The 18,269-nt window shown below is 42.4% G+C and overlaps 2 protein-coding genes across 2 annotated transcripts; one reads left to right on the top strand and one right to left on the bottom strand.

The window, feature by feature from the left end:
• Positions 1-1,501: 1,501 nt before the first annotated feature.
• LOC120557063 (cytochrome b561 domain-containing protein 2) lies at positions 1,502-4,054 on the top strand. Its single transcript, XM_039797079.1, has 3 exons — positions 1,502-1,927; positions 2,027-2,064; positions 2,376-4,054. Exons 1-3 carry the CDS (start codon positions 1,795-1,797, stop codon positions 2,877-2,879), a joined length of 675 nt encoding a protein of 224 aa, XP_039653013.1. The 5' UTR covers positions 1,502-1,794; the 3' UTR covers positions 2,880-4,054.
• On the bottom strand, positions 4,055-17,996 carry rad54l2 (RAD54 like 2). The gene is made up of 22 exons (XM_039797078.1): positions 17,838-17,996; positions 16,319-16,520; positions 15,891-16,179; positions 15,666-15,802; positions 15,415-15,552; positions 15,073-15,305; positions 14,779-14,961; positions 14,519-14,652; positions 14,233-14,429; positions 13,610-13,952; positions 13,319-13,496; positions 12,941-13,171; positions 11,862-11,980; positions 11,264-11,382; positions 10,981-11,080; positions 10,691-10,896; positions 10,156-10,325; positions 9,525-9,721; positions 8,889-9,073; positions 8,631-8,720; positions 8,452-8,544; positions 4,055-7,671 (listed from the first exon to the last, which is right to left on the bottom strand). The coding sequence occupies exons 2-22, from the start codon at positions 16,467-16,469 to the stop codon at positions 6,665-6,667; spliced, it is 4,500 nt and encodes a 1,499-aa protein (XP_039653012.1). The 5' UTR covers positions 16,470-16,520; positions 17,838-17,996; the 3' UTR covers positions 4,055-6,664.
• Between the last annotated feature and the right edge of the window lie 273 nt (positions 17,997-18,269).

Raw genomic sequence — 18,269 nt, 5'->3', positions numbered from 1 at the left:
ATGAACAGCTGACTAGTGTCCACTATACTCCTGGATGTGGAATGGGTGATATAAATCCAAGACATCCCATCCTTAGCCATACGGATCAACCAACAACATGCACCCAAACTGAAATAATTTACCCTCACTAATAGGCTAGGCCTACTTGTATAGGCTAGTCGTGGTAGTTGACTGCACGGTTTTGTGATTTTTCAAGTAGCAAAACTATTTAAATGATATCCTGAATGGGTGTAAATGCAACTTTGCTCTGGGGCTGATGCAAACAGAACAAAAAGTGTGTTTTCCCTAAATGCATGTAATCATTCAAGGAGACATCCAAGTCAGCCAGGAGCAGGTTCGTTATATACAGAATAAACAAAGATCATTTCCGGGCATTCAAATTTCAGAATAAAAGCGTGACCTAGTTTGGAAAGAGCTAACTATTTGTATTCAAAGAGATATGGACTCACTGCTACAACTCTTCTCAACCTACAACACATCTGAATAATATTCGTTGGGCTGATTGAGGGATGGTAAAATCACTATCTAGATGGTTTGGGTTCACATTTGGAATCTGAAAGTGCCACCTCATTGTTGTGCCATTAATCTATTTCTGTTTCACATTCAAATATGAGAGCCAGTCACAACTCTGAGCAGATGCTGCTCAGTGCAGTGAGACTTCCAAAGCTCCTTGGTAAAATTCTGTTTGGCTATGATTTCTTATTAAGTGGCAATGAAAGGTCTGTGTGGAGTTTAAAGGCCCTGCAAACCCATACAGGTGTTTTCACTTATTCTGGCTACTTAGACTTCTGTTCAGGTTGAAGATTGGTGGAGTTATGATAGAATAACTTGAGGTACTAAATTTCGTAATACGAACGATAAAGGTGTTACCTCTCCAACAGGCGCAAAACAATTTGAGGGTCAGACTGATGTAAATCAAGCACAGCTAGAATGTGGCCACACAGTCCTCAGATTAGGTTTAATCACACAAAATATATCACAAAACACCTATGTGGTAGACAATGGGTGTGTGGGGTCTTTAATGTGTAGTGCACAAGGACGAATAAATCTGCTATCGGGCAACAAGGCCAGTTTACCCCTATTTGTGTAATTTAGTCAAACACATAATATTTAGGAATGTGCTGTGTGTAAATGCTGACACAGAAAGACAAAGTTAATCATGAAAAATTGACTTTAAGACTCTTATCATGCCTTTTAATAATTACTTAAATGGGGGCACATTCCCAGACAAATTTGCCATTACTGTTATCAAATGAAGACAAATGAATTGACATACAATGGGGCAGTTGCCAGCTTTGCCTGATTGTTAATCCAGTTTTGAGCGTGCATACATTTACATGTAAAAGGGGGTTTCAATTAAAAAAACTGGGGATAATATGACCATAAAAGACACTAATGCAGTGTGGTGGTATTTTGAGTTTTTTGTAGTTTATTGAGACGATGGATTGGCAAGATAACGATTTATTCTGAAAATAACTAACCGGAAGTTGTATTTATTTCTGACTGGCGAAGATCATGGATGTGAGGAGATACTTAAAGTTACCGCTATTTGACAGTTTCTACCCTGACTATTCTGTTATTAGAATAATCTGTTATTATAAAAGTCCCATATTCTAGCTTTTAATCCAATTCAAGACTTTAGCACGAGGAGGTAACGATTACTTTGTTACTTTCACCATCACTTCCGCTTCTCTTTGGCGGAAACTGCCAGTTCACTTAACCTAGGTGACAAGCTGTGGTGTGGGTCGGTAGGTAGCAAGTGAGCTGTCGAAGGCCACTTAAATTGTCTTTAACATGGTTCAAAACAAAGAGACTGAAAGTGAGCCTCGTATCTACGGTTTTACCAGAACAGCTTCCGCAGTGCTGACCCACTTTATCTGCATCGTCTTCACTGTGTTCATCGCAATTCTGTCCCGACCGGGTACCAGTGAGTGCTCTAATTCAATCATCTTCAGGATGGTAGTAGCTAAGTTACTTGATAGCATACCATTTGTTAATTTGATTTTATCTGTTTGTTTTATTTTAGGTTGGTTTTCCTGGCATCCCTTCTTTATGACACTAGCTGTAAGTTAAAAGCTTTCATAATGAATATTTTCAGGTGTAAACACATTCATTACACAGAAATAAGTTCATTCAAACATTTAAATTCTCATTTTTAGAGCTGAAACATTCAGTTAATCAGTTGGTATATCAATAGAAACATATTTAGCAACTGTTTTGTTACCTGTGACTTCACTAGTCCTTCTCAAACGTGCAATTTGGATTTGTCTACTTGGGCTTTGGGAAATTGTATATTTTACAGACCAAAAGATGAATTAACAATGAAAATACTCATGAGTAGCAGCCCCATGTAATTGTTTTTCCTTTCCCACTAGTTCTCCTTCTTCATGACAGAAGCCATACTCCTCTTCTCCCCGTATGGCTCACCCATCAAAAGGTTTCCACACAAGACGAAAGGTCGTGTTCACTGGATCCTGCAGTGCCTCTGTGTGTCCTGTGCAGTCCTGGGTCTGACAGCCATCTCTTACAACAAACACCTGAATGGTAAACCCCACTTCACCTCGTGGCACGGTCTGCTGGGCCTGCTCACAGTGTGTGTAGTGGGGCTGCAGTCTTTGGCAGCTGTGCCTCTCATCTACCACTCTCTGGCCAAAGGCTGGTCCCTGGCCAAACTCAAACGGTACCATGCAGCGTCTGGACTCGTCACATACCTGCTGGGCAGTGCCAGCCTACTCCTCGGCCTGAGCTCTGCTTGGTTCACTGCATCTGTCGGGGAATACACCTGGTACCTGTCGGCACTCTGTTCTGCTCTCAATGCCCTCGTCATAATGAACCAAGTCAGCAGTGCGTACACGGCTAAAAAACGGTTGCAGTACTGACGAAAGACACAGTATTGACACTTTAACAACACTCACTGAGTACTTATGCCATGTTTGATTTGCCTCTGAAGGTCTTGTCATATCATTAAGCACAAGTAACAAATGTGAATAATGTAACACTTTTTTCTTGCCTTTTTACATGGTATACAAAGTACCATGGAGTACACTGAGGTCATGTCTTCTGTATTTCTTTTCCAGGAATTTGGGTTGGCTTGACAATTACACACATATTCCACACATCGGGCTTTAAAGGAATAAGCCACCGTCTACCCTGGCTGTAGATAGGTGGGCCAATGCATTTTTTTCTCAGTGCAAGTAATTAGGTTGTTTTTTTTGTCTTTTGTTGGCTCACTTTTACTCACAACATGTTAACTGGCAACATAGGATTCCATTCACTACGCTAAGCTAACTTGCGGCGGCGCTGCCAGTGTTGCACCAGACTGAAACAATGCATGCACAAAAAATGCGTTGGCCCACCTATCTACAGCTAGGGGAGACCGTGATAAGCCCTATTTCAACAAACGGTGGCGTATCCCTTTAAGTTGTGATCAAATACTTCTAAAATGAATAACATTCTTATCAGCCTCTGCTCTTCTTTGCATTTACTGCTAATTAACAAATGATTGCATGCTAGCATGCTTAACTAAACTGGTGACCATGGTAAACATTATACCTGCTAAAAATCAGTATGTAAGCATGCTAGCATTAGCATTTTACAAAGCATATCTGTGCAGCCTCACAGAGCTGCTAGCATGGCTGTAGACTGTTTTTGACCAAATGGCTTGAAATATGATTTTAGTCACAGAAATTCAATTAAATAAGAAATAAAGTGGTTGAATATTGTCTACTGGCATTGCAAACCATGCAGTGTGAAGGTTTTGACAGATTTCAGACCATCATATTGGAAGATCAGATACAATTTGCAGAATACTAGTTAAGTATAAAAAATAAAGTTTTCTAGATGGTTTGAAAGTTTTTTTTTATTCATGACCTCAGTATTTCTAGAATCCTGCCGTTGGTCCTGAATATACTATATGTTGAATTATTGTATCTCAGGTTGCTTATCCTGCCTTTTGACTATTTATGCTGCCTTTGATTACTTTTGTAGCAACATGTTTGAATACAACATAAATCATACTAAAGATATGTTGTGAATTAAAAACATTTGTAAATGATTCACACTGCAATAGAAGTGTTTTATTGTTAAAATAACATTGATAACACAGTCATATTTTGCTTCGATCTAGGCTGCATGTACGAAACTCTTACTGGATCAGCCGTCAATGGGTCAAAGTGAACAAAAGGTTAAAAAATTTAACTGCAAAAAAAGAATGTATTTCCATCATAAATACATTTCAGACGCTTACATTAAAAGAAGGGAAACAACTGCCAGGCCAGTGAACACCAATAAGAAGTTGTAAAAAAAACATAAACAAAATGACATTTGCATGAAACACAAAAAAGCACATAACCGACAAGAAATGGCAGACAGGTTTTGTTTTATAAACTGATGATTCACAAGATTCAAATGCAAAATGTTTCCAAGGGACTGAGAATAAAGACAATTCAGTTCACAAGCAGATATGATCCTTTATCAAAGAGCCAGCTCCACCTTCAAATCTGAAACCAACCAGCCCAAGTTCCCCGGACATGCTGAAGAAAACTGGAGACATCCTTGATGATAGAAACATAGCATCCAGAACAACAACAAGGGAAGGAGCCAGTAAGTAGCAAAAAGTGCACAGTACTCTTGACTGTGGGAGCAAAAGATCCTCAGAAGAAAACAAACCTACCCATAAAAATTGTCTCAGGTTATCCAGTGTTACAGTCTACATACCTTGAGGTGTCCTCACAACACGGAAACACAAGGCTACAGAGAACAGCAAAGGCCTAAACTCCCTAAAGCACCACAGACCTACACCGACTGACACTACTGACAGAAGCTACTTACACTGCACAGCTTTTAAAGATGCACCTCTGTGAAAAGCTACCACGTTGGCACTGTCAGTTTGGTAAGGCCACCACCGGTCCACAGTCATGTTCGATATCCGTTTTGATGGTTGGTGGCTTCATTGACTTCAGGTTTGAAACACTCAGGCGTCGTGAATGCAATGTTTTCTACAGTTTAGGTAATATTTGTTCTCAGCGAGTAATTAAGAGTCAAAACTACATGTAGGGTGTAGGCTGACTGATGGTGGGGGACACTTAAGTAAAAACTGCAACAAAAGAGGTGGATGATTTAGCAACATTAAACCTTAAAAGCTTTGTGCTCCTTTTAGCTTTCAGACTTGGTGCTTTTAATCACTGCTGAATCAGCCCAATGCTTGTGTTAATGAGTTTGACACTGACTGTCTAAATGCTCAGTAGTTCCAACAGATTTGTAAAAAGGGATGTACTAAGATAAATGCTAAGACTCAAGACCCCTTTGTGTTATTTAAGGCTAAAAATGAAAGAACACAGTCCGAATCCATGTCCCAGCCCCTGTTTTATCAAAGGCTAACAAAGTACATTCATTGTAGTTTTATGGGGGAGGGGGAGGTAAATTATAAAGTTGAACGTACATTTGTTTCCCCAGCATCAATGCAAAAGCGTGTTTATCATGATAGTCACTGTAATAATAAACCATCTTTCTACAACCAAAATCTACACACTGCACAGTATTGACTTGCAATATAAACAATGATAATGACTGCTATTTACAAAGTATCAACATGTTCAGTTATAGTATCACACATAATATCCATTCAACAGGGGATGCTACAATGCCTATCAAATTGCTAAAGACTAAAATACGCTCTGAAAGCCTAAGATTCAGTTATTAAAGGTAAGCCTCGAAGGATTTTCTCTAAATATATTGTCCGGTGGATTTTAACAACGTTCTGTAGTTATTTATTGTACTATGTAGCTTACCAGTATTGTTTATTAGAAACAGTGCTGAAATAAAATTAGTATAATTTGTTTTCAGCAGGTGAGTACTGCGGAAATGTCAAATTTTGGTTTGCACCGGACTGTTTCACAGCAATATATCATGAGACAATCCAACATGAAGCAGTTTTTCCTCACATTATGCCATCTGCGTTCATGGAGAGAAAAAAAACAAAAACTAACAGCACGGTGAGGCCTTGTGTTAAAGTGTAGCAGGAGATGCTGTGGTTAAAAAGCCCACAAAAATGTCAGCTGGTCCCCGAACAATAATGGTCTGTTCCCACTATTCTGATGCTCCAGCTGAACAAGTAGAAGATATTCAGCATAACGATTTGTTACTCTGACTGTGTACAGTCATTAAGGTAATAGTTGATTCTCTCAGTTGCAGGTGAGAGTCTGTGTCTGTGTGTGTGTGTGTGTGTGTGTGTGTGTGTGTGTGTGTGTGTATATAGTTTAATGAGAACATTAGGAATGGGAATGCCGTTAACTTGCAATTTCACTGGTAAATATGTGAATGATATAAACTGTTTTAATGGCTAGTCTAACAGCAAGGCCGAAACACATTTAACTTATCACAATCTTTTCCAACTTCACAGTATGTGTTCAGGATTAAAATTGATTTAAAAACAAAAAAGACCAGTCACTTCATCATTGTAGAATTTCCCTTTTTTTCTCTTTAACTCCCGTGCATTCTGATGCACTCACACAATCAGAATATAACAATGCATCTGGCCTTCAATTATCCATTCATAGGTTAGGGTAGGTACTGTAACAGAATCAATTTTGTTGAGATAGTAAATGTGCAATCATTCCCGTCCCTAATGCAAATTATGTGTGAAACTCCAGGACTTATTGAGTCTCTACTGTCCCGTCACCTCTATTACATCATCATCAGAACTACTGCCGCCGTTCTCCGTACTTGGATGTAGGTCCGGCTGGGTCAGAGCTGCCCCCAACAGACTGGAAGTGGGATTGTTGAAATGGGAGAGGAAACTGGATGCAGTAGAGCTGGAGTTAGGCGTGGGGAATCCCCCTGAGCCAGAGAGGAGAGAGGTGGGGAACATCCTCGGCTCAGAAAGCAGCGACGGACTGTAGTTGAGAGGAAAGCCTGACGAAAGCAGGCCAGCCATGTTGGGATTCATCAAGTACGAAGGCAGGGAACCCGACGCCAGGGAGGAAGAAGTTGCTGCCGAGGGTGTAGATGACATGGGGATGGTGGTGGAAGCAGAGGAGAAAACAGTGGACAGAGAGGACGAGGAGGGGGTGGGAAGGTGTCCTGTGGCAGACTGTCTCAGTAGGTCCGAGCCTGCAGAGGGGAACATGGTCGGTAGGTCAGCCAGTGTTTGTCCTGGTGTCTGAAGGAATGACGATCCACCACCACCATCCATCAGAAGGGGATGACTTATGTGACCTAGGTTCCCCAGTAGGGAGGTCGTGTTCAGACCCACAGGGGGAAAACTGAGCCCACTGGAGCCCATTGACAGTCCTGGGAAACGTGTTGCAGCAGAAGTGCGTTTTCCTCCTATTTGTGTGTTGCCATGGCTTTCAGTACTCCTGCGCTTGCTGCCTCGCATCTCTAAAGCTGAGCTCAAGAGGTCTCCACCGAGTTGCCTACTGAGGTCAGCAGTCTGATTGTTTCGCGAACTGCCTTCATCCCCTGCTGGTACAGCCAACATTTCTGACGGTGACGGCAATTCATTCCCCATGCCCGCATCACTTGTGGATGCAGCGTAGCGGCTGAACTCTCTGAGAATCTCAGAGTTTAAGGGAGAGGAGGGCCGCTGCTCCCCGTTGGGGGAGCCCTGCTGTTGATCCACAGGCGATGAACAGCCATTACTGAGTGGGTGGATCAGGGAACCCTGGGTGTCTGTGGAGGAGAGAGAAATGCAAAATGAGTAGAAAGACACACCCACACACCCCCACCCACACACCCCCACCCCCACACACACACACACACACACACACAAACACACACACACACACACACACACACACACACACACACACACCCTTTGTGGTGCGGGAACTAAATCCCCCGAAAAATCAATTTCCACAGAAGGTGTATGTGTTGTTATTATTTTTGGAGCGAGAAATGCAGTCATAAAATGTCAGGAGACATGTAAAGTGTCTCTGCCTCTGAATAATCTATTCTTGAAAGGTCAATCCTGGAAATAAGATGGTGTAGCCAAATATGTACAAATAACGTTAAAAAACAAATAACCAAATCCCTGCACAAATGATTAACAGTGATTCCTCATTGTTTCCTCCTTTAAGTCCAGAGTAAGGGTCAAGCCCCAAAATACCTCCAACTTGATCATGTCTTTCATCAGACCCCCACACCTCCTAAAAGGCCCACATCTTTAAAACGCCACATCTCCAGTTTGTAAGGCAGGCTTTCCGTTACAGTCTCAACCAAAACTGAGATGACCCTTATGACATCAGAGTTATTTTCTCAGACTTCTGAAAGTTTCCTGCAGAGCCACAGAAGACAGTATACAACTGTTGTCATGGGTTGTATAGTTCTTCTCATGAAAAATATGATTCATGTGTAAAAGAACACTGGCCAACGTTTTACGAGTTGTTTTGGATGGCTGGAATGCAAAAACTATGCAGCAGGAACCAAGAATAATAAAGATGATGTTTGTACCTCTTGCAGCAGCAGAGCCCCCGACTGCCGGCCTACTGATCTTTCCAGAACGAATAGCAAAGATCCTTCCATCATTTGTCCTGATGTAGGTACCTGTGGTGGAGAAAACATCAAGTGATGGAGGCAGTGACTTAAAATGCTTTGTAGGCAGAGAGCAATTATTGCATTGTTGCAACTACCTTTTGATCCTCGGATAACATGGATGCTCTCCCCTGCACTAATTCGAGCTTGAACATCTGTTGTGCTGTTGGCTCCTGGGATTACAATATCTGCAGATCCGGACAAAATGGCGGATGTTATTGTCTGCTCATTACATTTCAAAGACATCGTTCATTTTTCTTCTCTTCAAAAGATTAAATGGTCAATTAAAAATGTAACATTTTGGAGCCGGTGTGGTACTTTCAATGATTTAAGCATTCACAAATATTACACATTACCGGTTGTGGTGACGATCCTCTGTACATAAACTCCAGCTTTCTGCAGGAAGTTGACAGGCAGGCTGCCGGCAGAGCTGGAGCCAGCCATGCCCATGCCGACCTGGCGAGGCATCATGGGGATCGGGGTTGACTGGATGGGCCTGACACTTGCCACAGGCTTGTCATCTGGTCGTGCCATGGGACGCCTGAAAATTTGAGGGCTGAACTCATGAGATGATCACACAGATATACACACATAACAGGTGTGTCTAGTATGATGGGAAATGTATTTAAAAAAGAAGAGAAATCCATGGAGAGCTACAACGTCAAACAAACCAACAGTTTTATTTTTGGACCTATGCTTTTTCCAGTAAGCAAGGTAGACGGTCATTTTCAGATTTTAAGGGGATTTTGTCCAAAGTGGATGAAACTGCACATTTTGGTGGAGGACAGTGTAAATTGTAGCGCATTGTATCACAGAATATCAGGACAACACTGCTGGTTAGTTTGTGGTTCTAGCTGTTGAGCTGAGCTACTCAGGAAAAGGGTTAAGTGTTTACAGTCAAACGAACCATTAGCATCTGTTCGCCAACACACAAACAATTACATGAGATAGCCAAAGGGAATGCAAGCCCAAACATGCAGTCTGAAACCCACCAGCCGCGTTGGTTAAATGCTGGTATGTTTGTGAGCGTCTGATCACTGGTTGGGTAGTAGGGGGCGTATGATGGGCGAGAGTAGGGCACAGAGGCTCGTTTCTCATCCTCATAGCTCTTCTTGGCGGCTCTCTTCTCTGCTTTGGTCAGCTTCGACTCCTTCCGGTCCACCAGCAGAGACTCGTGATGAAAAGGTTGCTAAGGAGCCAAATGGAAAGAGGGACATTTAATTACAGATCAACCATCAGATTGGACATGCAAGAGGCAGGTTGATCTTATTTATTTCCCCACAGACAGACTTCAGCCCTTTTCAGGTAGGATGAGCTGGGGAAATGTAATGGTTACTAGAATTTCTGTGTGTACTCATTCTTGTGTTTCTTTCGGTAAGTACTGAGATATTCAGAAGTTTGCCTTTCTGCAGCCCAAGACCAACCTGGACATAAAGTGAACAAATACTAAAAACACACCAGAGCATCAAAACAGTCTCAGTAGTACTCACCAGAAAGCCAATACTTGTGCCACTGTTAGGGTTAAGTTTTCAAGTAGCTAAATTCAAAAATTCAAACCACAAAAACTGCCTTATTTGCGTCTAGTCTAGGCTTGTTTCAATAACGCCTATCATGCAACTGTACCTTGGTGATGAGGTGTGGATAAAGCTGACAAGCTGTATACATCACTATTTCAAATTCCCCCTGGGATTCCAGAGAGATTTTATCAGGTTCCTCTTCCACAAAATGAAGCAGCGACTCCACTTCCTTACGAGTGAAGTTCAATACTGGGTTCAGGTCATCAACCACACGGTCTTTAAACAAACACACAGGTACAACATCGTAAGACTGGATATTATTCAGGTAGATGTTAATTACCGCCCACATTAGATCTGGTTAAGTATGTGCTAACAGTACTTGGATAAGGGATTAATAACTGTCCCCTGACACAATATCAATATTTATTCAAGAATTACTAGTGAAACCAAGAACTAAAGTAAAGTACCAACTTTAACGGATATTGACTGCACTTTAACATGCAACTACCAATAGCTGGAACTTGTCTGCTTTATGAGACATACCCCCTAGTACTGATTGGATAATAAAAAAGGGATTGTGCAAATGCAATAAAAAATGCAATGTCTAACAAAGATATGGTTCAAATGTACTAATCTCTTACCAGACATGCCCTGTTTGGAGACTTGTCTGTCATAGATCTTCTTCTCCAATGTGAAATCACAGACAAGGCGGTAAATGTAGCAGGGTTTCCTCTGACCATAGCGGTACACCCTACACACCGCCTGAGCATCGTGACATGGGTTCCAGGAGGCATCAAACACAACGACACGGTTGGCCCCAATCAGATTTACCCCCAAGCAGCCCGCTCTAAAAAGGAACACAGCAAATTATTCTGCCAGTGTTACCAGGAAGTGTGACAAGTATTAGAAAATAGAGAGCAGAGCCACCTACCTTGTTGAAAGGAGAAAGACCCACGTTGTGTTGTTTTCTGGGTCATTAAACTGATTTATAAGTCGCTCTCTTTCTGAGGCAGAAGTACTCCCATCCAGTCCTGTAGAGAGACACACATCATCTCTCAACACTGAAACACCTGAACGCACTTTACCTCACAGTGTATCATGGTCATATTTTTCATTGAATCACAACTTTGAGGCTTCAGTGGCGGTGACCACACTTTCTGCAGAGCTGCTGGGTTGGAAGAGAGAGAAGAGCGAGCACAGATTAGATGACTCACTGTAGTAATTGAGGTTGCGAACCCAGTTTTGGCTCTGGGCGTCAGAGGAGGCGATGCCTTTCGGCATGGCTCTCTTCGATAAGAAGTCCTCAATGACCGTCAGGGTGGACAAACTTTGACTAGTGGGAACAGAGCAGAAACAGATAAGGGGTAAGAAAAGTAAGTGCACTATGGTATTAAATAATTCAATGTTATCATGAAATAAAACTGAGTTTAAGTAACAGTTTTGCAGATGTGGGGACTGGTATACTCAAAGTTAAGAGTTACAATTAATCTGTCAAAATGTTGTTTTTTAATAGTCACAGACAGTACTGCTGTACGCACATGAATGGCTACAAGCAACAATGAATTTTGTTTCATTAAAAGGTCATAATTTTTGTTAAATGTGAAATTCCTGCTTACAAGAGAAACTTGAAAGAGAAGCAGAAAACCCTCATAAGATGTAGGAGGATTATAATATTAATTTCCTACAGTTTGTAAAAAGCTCTGAAAGCTCCAATAAGTCTGAGTAATTAGCAGAAATGCAAAGTGTGTCTACCTCTTTTCTAATCCGCTTACCGGTGGATTTGTGTTTAAACGCAATGTACGTTGGACTTACCTAAAGACCAAAATCTTGTCTCTTCTTCCTACACTGTCATCAATCAAATGAAAGAGCAGAATCATCTTGGCAGAGTTCTCCAGAACTCCTGTGCTGTAGTTTGACATTATGCCTTTTGCCTGAAAGATAGAATGTGGAATAAAAAACTAAAAATAAACTGTTGAATTAAAAAGGCAGTGGGACTTCAGGCCTGGAGGAATGAATCAACAAACCCCTATACACACATAACAACAAAGATCACGGGGTCTATTTTAACGATCTAAGCCCATGGCGTGAAGCGGCTGGCGCAGGTGGATTTAGGGCGTGTACAAATCCACTTTTGCTAGTTTAACGGCAGAAAAAAGGGTCTGTGCGCCAGGCGCATGTTTCAAAAGGGTTGTACTTAGGGTCTAAAGGCAGATTTATACTTCTGCGTAAAATCTACGCCGTTGCTACGCACGTAGGTACGTGAAGACACAAACCTGATGTGCACCTCTCGAAAAATGTAACTACACATCAAAGCGACACACGAAGTGAAAACACGCAAGCAGAGCATATCATACAATTTCACATTGTAATATTTGTATTTTTAATTGTTTGCACGTTTGTCTGCTGCTGCATCCCTGTGTGTAACAAGCATAGTGTGCGCTGTGCACAAGCTTAGGGCACATTTTACTAATGTGCTGTTAAAATAACAATGAAATGCTGCACTATTGACTTCAGACCAGGTTTTTGTTGGTCAATGACGCGATCACTTTCCACTGCCTCAAGATAGCAATATGCCAAGAATGCACCTGAACCCCACTCCCTGTAAGACCAGCATGCCCATGGGCGCACAAATGGGCGCAGGTGCATTCGCTATTTAAACAGCGTGGGCACTGGACGGGAAACTTAAACTAGCAAAGACACTTGCATCAGGCTTTGCGCTGCGCTGGGTGCAAGATAGGGCCCTACATGTTGGTATAGTGGAAATATTAGCACTAAACAAAGAAGTATATTTTAAAATTGACTCAGTTGGTGCTTGAGGTCTGAAAGAAAACAAGTGGACTATTATTATGTACAGTATATAAACAGCTTTACAGTATATGGACATGACATACCCATTCATATGTGATAACTTGATTGGCTCTTTCCTGAGAGTGATTGAGTGGTGGCAGGGTGTTGTTGCCTTTGCTGTTGCTCGAGTCGGCCACTTTGGCTTTGAGGCCAGAACCTGGTGCAGGGCAGCGGGGGTTACTAGTTGAAGTGATGTCATCGAGGTCCAGGTCCTGCTCGTTTGCCTGATTCTCCTTCTGCAGGGCTTCATAGAGGACATCTGGGTGATTCCAGATCTGGAGGGATCCAGGAAAAAAAGAAAAAAGGAGGCTTACCTGATCAAGAATTAACCTGATTCCTCAATAATGTGTCTCTGGAAAACAGGTTGGGCTGGCCCTGCAGTGCAAGAGGTTTCTACCTAACAGCAAGAAAAACAGTCTCACCTTGCAGCAGACACAGAAGGCTTTGAGTGGGTTTAGACCCAGCCAGCCACTGTTCCCTGCTTCTCGAAAGCGTTTCATGAACTCGGTATACAGCGCCCTCTGAATGGGAGAGAGTCGCACCAAGATCACATGCTCCTCCTTGGAGGGGAGATGGTCTCGCAGCACATCATGACCTCGTCTGTAACCCCGAAAAGCACCACAGAGAACATAGACAGGTAAGCATCATCCAGGCTACTATGCTTTTGCTTTATGATGTCAAATTTCTAAACCCAGCACTGACAGAAAGTTTACCTCTGGACGAACCCCTCCAGCAGGCTATGCAGCACATGGCTGCGGTAGCGCATCAAGCGGACATCTTGAGGTGTGCTGTCCACGCACTGCCCGTTCAGAATGGGCCGCTCAAACATGTTGCTGAACTCCTGACGTGTGCCTAAAAAGTCAGGCCTAACAAAGTCCACCATGCACCAGTATTCAATAAGGTTGTTCTGCAACGGGTAACCGGTCAGGACTACTCTGCGCCGGGAGCGGATGTTCTTCAGAGCCTGTGATGTGCTGGCATGGTAGTTTTTAATACGATGACCCTCGTCACATATCACCACATCTGGGCCAGGCCGCGCTATGGCCCTTTCAATACCTGAAAAGAGAAAAAAAGTAAAGAAAGTAATTTACATTTAATGTAAATTAAATTATTAATAATTTTTTTTGTGGCCTTTATTTAGGACATGAAAGGGGAGAGAGAGGGGGAATGACATGCAGCAATTCCAAACTGCGGCCACTACGTCGAGGACTGAGCCTTTGTATACAGGCGCGTGCTCTACCAGGCGAGCTACCCAGGCGCCTCATTTGAGTTTTTAATGGCACACAGACAACTTTGTTTAGGCCAGTGCTCCCTTAAACTGATGACTTTTGCTGACCTTTCATGAGTTCCTGCTGTCTATCTTCTTCATCCAGGTCAATGATGATTGGTCCGGCGGGCTTCTTTGATTTCCTCTTCTTGCCCATCACAAAGCTTTTCTTCATGGACAGCAGGCGGTACATCTCATAGCCCATCAGCAACACCCCTCCATCTCTGGACCAGTGCTCCACAACTTTGGCCCTGGCCAGCGTCGTCCTGCAGGTCACACAGTCAACGTGATTTAACGGCTCAAATGTTTGACAATGAAGGCTTAAACCTGGCACACAACATGGCATGTCACATACTTGTGCTCATCATTGAGAATGTGAACTTTGAATGTGCGGCCGGTGACGAGTGCAGGGTCAGTGTCAGGGGAAAGGGATTCTTGTGGTGGGAGCCAGAGGTTAAACTCGGTCAGCCAGTTCTGAAGTGTGTTCACCTTTTCGCAAAGGAAACAAAGATTTCAGAGGTTAATTGAATCAAAATAAGATATAGTAACTTCAGGGAACATGAATGTGTACTCTACATCATTTCTTTTAACATAATATACACTTTGATTACTCACAGGAACAATGGCCAGCACAGTGTGAGCCTCAGTATTCTTCAGTAGGATGTCAGTGAAGGAAATGACCTGCAGCGTCTTGCCCAACCCCATGCTGTGAGCGAGGATGCAGCCAAAGCCACTGCTGGTCTTATACCGCTCCAGAGACTCAATGAGGTTATCATAGAGGAACCGGATTCCCCCGATCTTCGAAATGAGGAGACAAATGTTTGAGAGAAAATAAGCTGCACTGTGGGTTTCTGCTACTGAGCATTTATGTTTTGAGTGTTCGAGAGAGAGGGAAGATGGCGGGCATACCTGGTGAGGTTTGACGGCCTTGGCCAGCTGTGGAGCGAGGTAAATGTCTTTCTCCTCTGCAGGGTGACCGATATTAACCAGCACTCGACCCTGGGCATCAGGCAGATTCATGGCGTCGTTGATGTGCGCTCCACTGCTTTCCTCTGAGGCGGCCGTGCCATCAGCATCCTCATCGGCAGACTCGCTGCTTATCTGCAGGGCGTCCTCGTCCCCAGAACTAAGCTCAATTATATCTGCGTCATCATAGGAGAAGTGAACACTGTGTGAGAGCTTGCCAATTTATACACAGTCTGGAATATCTCGTTGGGAGAGCATCATAGTTAGAAGTATCATATATCTTACCGTCTCTAATGGCAAGTGAAGGCAGCGTGGGGTCCACCTTTTCATCTTCATCCCCACTGCTGTCCAGACAGATCACATCCTGCTTGCTCAGGAGAGCAGGGACCAAGTGAGATACTTCTAAAATTGAAGCAGTGTCGACTTTTGGAGAGACGGGAAGGTATTGGAAAATAAGATAGAAAGTACACAAAAGAAATGTCAAACTTTAAGTATGACTGGAAGGTGCGGCTTCACTGATAGAGGCGGACAGTCACCTAGCTGAGAGTCTGGGACAGTCGAGGCTGGTGTAGGGAAGTCCTTCCTCTGCTGCTCCAGACGCTTCCGCCTGTCCATCTCCTCCTGTTGAGCAGCTTTGGTCCCCGCCTCCAGTTGATCCTCTTTCAGCAGCTTTCTGTTAGCATAAGGAAAAAGTTCAGTTTACATAAGACCGGAAAAATATTATGTAATATACCAGAGGAGTGATATCAAGATAAATGTACCTGATATTCTTCCTCATGTGTGCAGGCTTAGATGGCTTGGAGCCTTTTGAAGACTTAGAAGATTTGGTTAATTTAGAGGTTTTATGTTTCTTTGTTTTGCTGGAAGCTGGCTTGCTCTGGCTTGAGTTTTCCGGGCTGATTGGAGGCTGAGAGCGAGAAGGGGGTCTGGAGGACGGGCGGGACGCGGGCTCAGACGGAGGCTCTGAGGACGGCTCTCCAGAGGTAGCTGAAGTGGAGTCCCTGCCATCCTGACCTGTTTCTGTCCTGCCCTGGGCACTAACAGGCCGTTCTTGAGAGAGAGAATAGACTATTTCAGCTGATGTCTTCAAAGACTAGTTAACAAGCACACATTTATTTTCTTTCTTTAGCATCGTCTGTGAATGCATTTGAGTAATAAGAGGCACAAGAGAAGTTCATTTGTCACTCACCAACACTATCATCTTCTTCATCGTCTCCATCATTTTCATCCTCATCTTCCTCCACGTCCTCATTGTCCTCCTCTTCCTCGTTTTCCGAATACTCCTCTTCACTGTTAAGGCTGGGCTCCAGGTCACTTTCTGAAATTGCCTCTTCAGACATGGCGTCTTACAAGGCTCTCAAACTATTACCTACAGACCTTCATCAGGAGCTCTAAAATAATAAAAGACATCACATTTTAACATTACAAAAGGTAAACATAGTTATCTGACAATGACATTTTACGACCAAAATATTTGGTACTTTTAATTGATGAAATAGTTGCAGTGTTAATCACCTATGTCTGTCCATCTATTCATGTTCATTAGTGCTAACTTTATTCTAAATCAAGCCCTGACCCCAACCAGGGAGGGCAACACTATTCTTAACAGACTTCAAAACAAGAACATGAACCCAGTCTGCTGAGAACACATGCAAGTGTTTCAGAATCTGACTGGGACTGGAAACCCGGAAAATCCTTTAAAATATTCATGAGATGATGGAAGGCTACCTGGGTGATGCTGCTAATATATAAACAAAAATAATGGTCAACATCAACAACTTAGTGTTTTTTAACTCAATTTATGCTCCTGAGGGATTGGGACTCCAAATATGGATAGACCTGATGCCCATGAGTCCTTGTTAATTTTGTCCAGAATAAACAGAAAAGCAAATACTGGTAATACTGCAAACATCAAAGATGGAAAATCCATCTATAGGTTTAAAATAATTTGGTGAGATGACAGCTGCAAACCTTATGTCTGACAGCAAAAATACTTTAAAAAGTTGGGTGTACATATTATATGGAAGTTAGTCCTCTAGGCTATTATCATAAGGTTCCTACAGTCTTCACGCAGTATGTTTACATTAGTATATCAAACACTTAATGTCTGGCATCTGAGTCCATGTGCTTCTTATTTTTATTTATTTATCTGGGAGGTCATACTAGTTCAACATTCAAAAGACTGAAAATGTTTAAATTAGATGTGACGTGACACATGATTTCACCCAAAGGCTTTTGAATCGAGGGTGGAGGCAGCTAGCAAAGTAACGTTAGCACGAAGCTACCTATGCATCGTATCTATTATGTTGTTATTGTTGTTAATTAACGTTAACATCAAACAGCTGTGGTTAGTTGGCTTAATGGGCTACCTAACTGAAAGCATATAAATACTATTGTTTCTCAGACTGAGAAAGCAGACCAATATTCCAATTACACAACAATAAACGCAAATTCAAACGCTGAAACTGTTCATTGTCCATTAGCGGCAGAAAAACAGGGTAGCTGGATGAAACTTGGGCTGGAAGAAAAACAGCTTTATGTGCCAAATCGACTGTTTTGTCGGCTGTCGCAGCAAGATAACAATCGTATATTGTTCAGGTGTAACGTTGACGTAGCTAATGCTAACCTGAATTACAAACAGGCTAACACTGTCGGTGAGGTAAGACGCGCCAGTTGAACTCAAACATCGGGTCGTTGTTGGATCTTACCGTGTATGCGGCTTCGCTGTACTCTTCAAGAAACCTCGCTGTGCATACAATGACCAATAAATTAATTCGCACAGTACTGTGTAAATGAACGGATAAACGTTGCTAATTTCTAATTTTTCCAGTGTTACCATAAACACCGTCCCCGTAGAGGTAGCTCCAACTAAAGTTCCGGTGTTGTGAAAAGCCCATTGACATATAAGATAAAACAGGTTAACTCTTAATGTTCGCAACACTTTAAATTACTACTAGGCCTTTAAACGTAACAACTGGAGCATTTTAAATATTATATATACACATTAAATGACTAGTACTGTACATACATTGCCCCATACTAGCAGCCTAAAATCTCGTATTTTATCTGCTTTTGTATTTTTAACTGTTTTAACTGCTATTTAATGTTTAATTTCTTATACTGCACTGTAACTTTTATTC

This window comes from Perca fluviatilis, chromosome 4, assembly GCF_010015445.1.
Source record: "Perca fluviatilis chromosome 4, GENO_Pfluv_1.0, whole genome shotgun sequence".
NCBI classification, from domain to species: Eukaryota; Metazoa; Chordata; class Actinopteri; order Perciformes; family Percidae; genus Perca; species Perca fluviatilis.
This window is presented reverse-complemented; position numbering and strand designations above follow the sequence as displayed.

Excerpts from the sequence above, each read along its gene's own strand:
- LOC120557063 (XM_039797079.1), top strand. The coding sequence starts at position 1,795 with ATGGTTCAAAACAAAGAGACTGAAAGTGAGCCTCGTATCTACGGTTTT. Across the intron at positions 1,928-2,026 it reads TCTGTCCCGACCGGGTACCA|GTTGGTTTTCCTGGCATCCC; the intron begins GTGAGTGCTCTA and ends GTTTTATTTTAG. Across the intron at positions 2,065-2,375 it reads CCTTCTTTATGACACTAGCT|TTCTCCTTCTTCATGACAGA; the intron begins GTAAGTTAAAAG and ends CTTTCCCACTAG.
- rad54l2 (XM_039797078.1), bottom strand. The coding sequence starts at position 16,469 with ATGTCTGAAGAGGCAATTTCAGAAAGTGACCTGGAGCCCAGCCTTAAC. Across the intron at positions 15,306-15,414 it reads TTCACTTGCCATTAGAGACG|ATATAATTGAGCTTAGTTCT; the intron begins GTAAGATATATG and ends ATGATGACGCAG. Across the intron at positions 10,326-10,690 it reads CTCCAAACAGGGCATGTCTG|ACCGTGTGGTTGATGACCTG; the intron begins GTAAGAGATTAG and ends GTTTGTTTAAAG.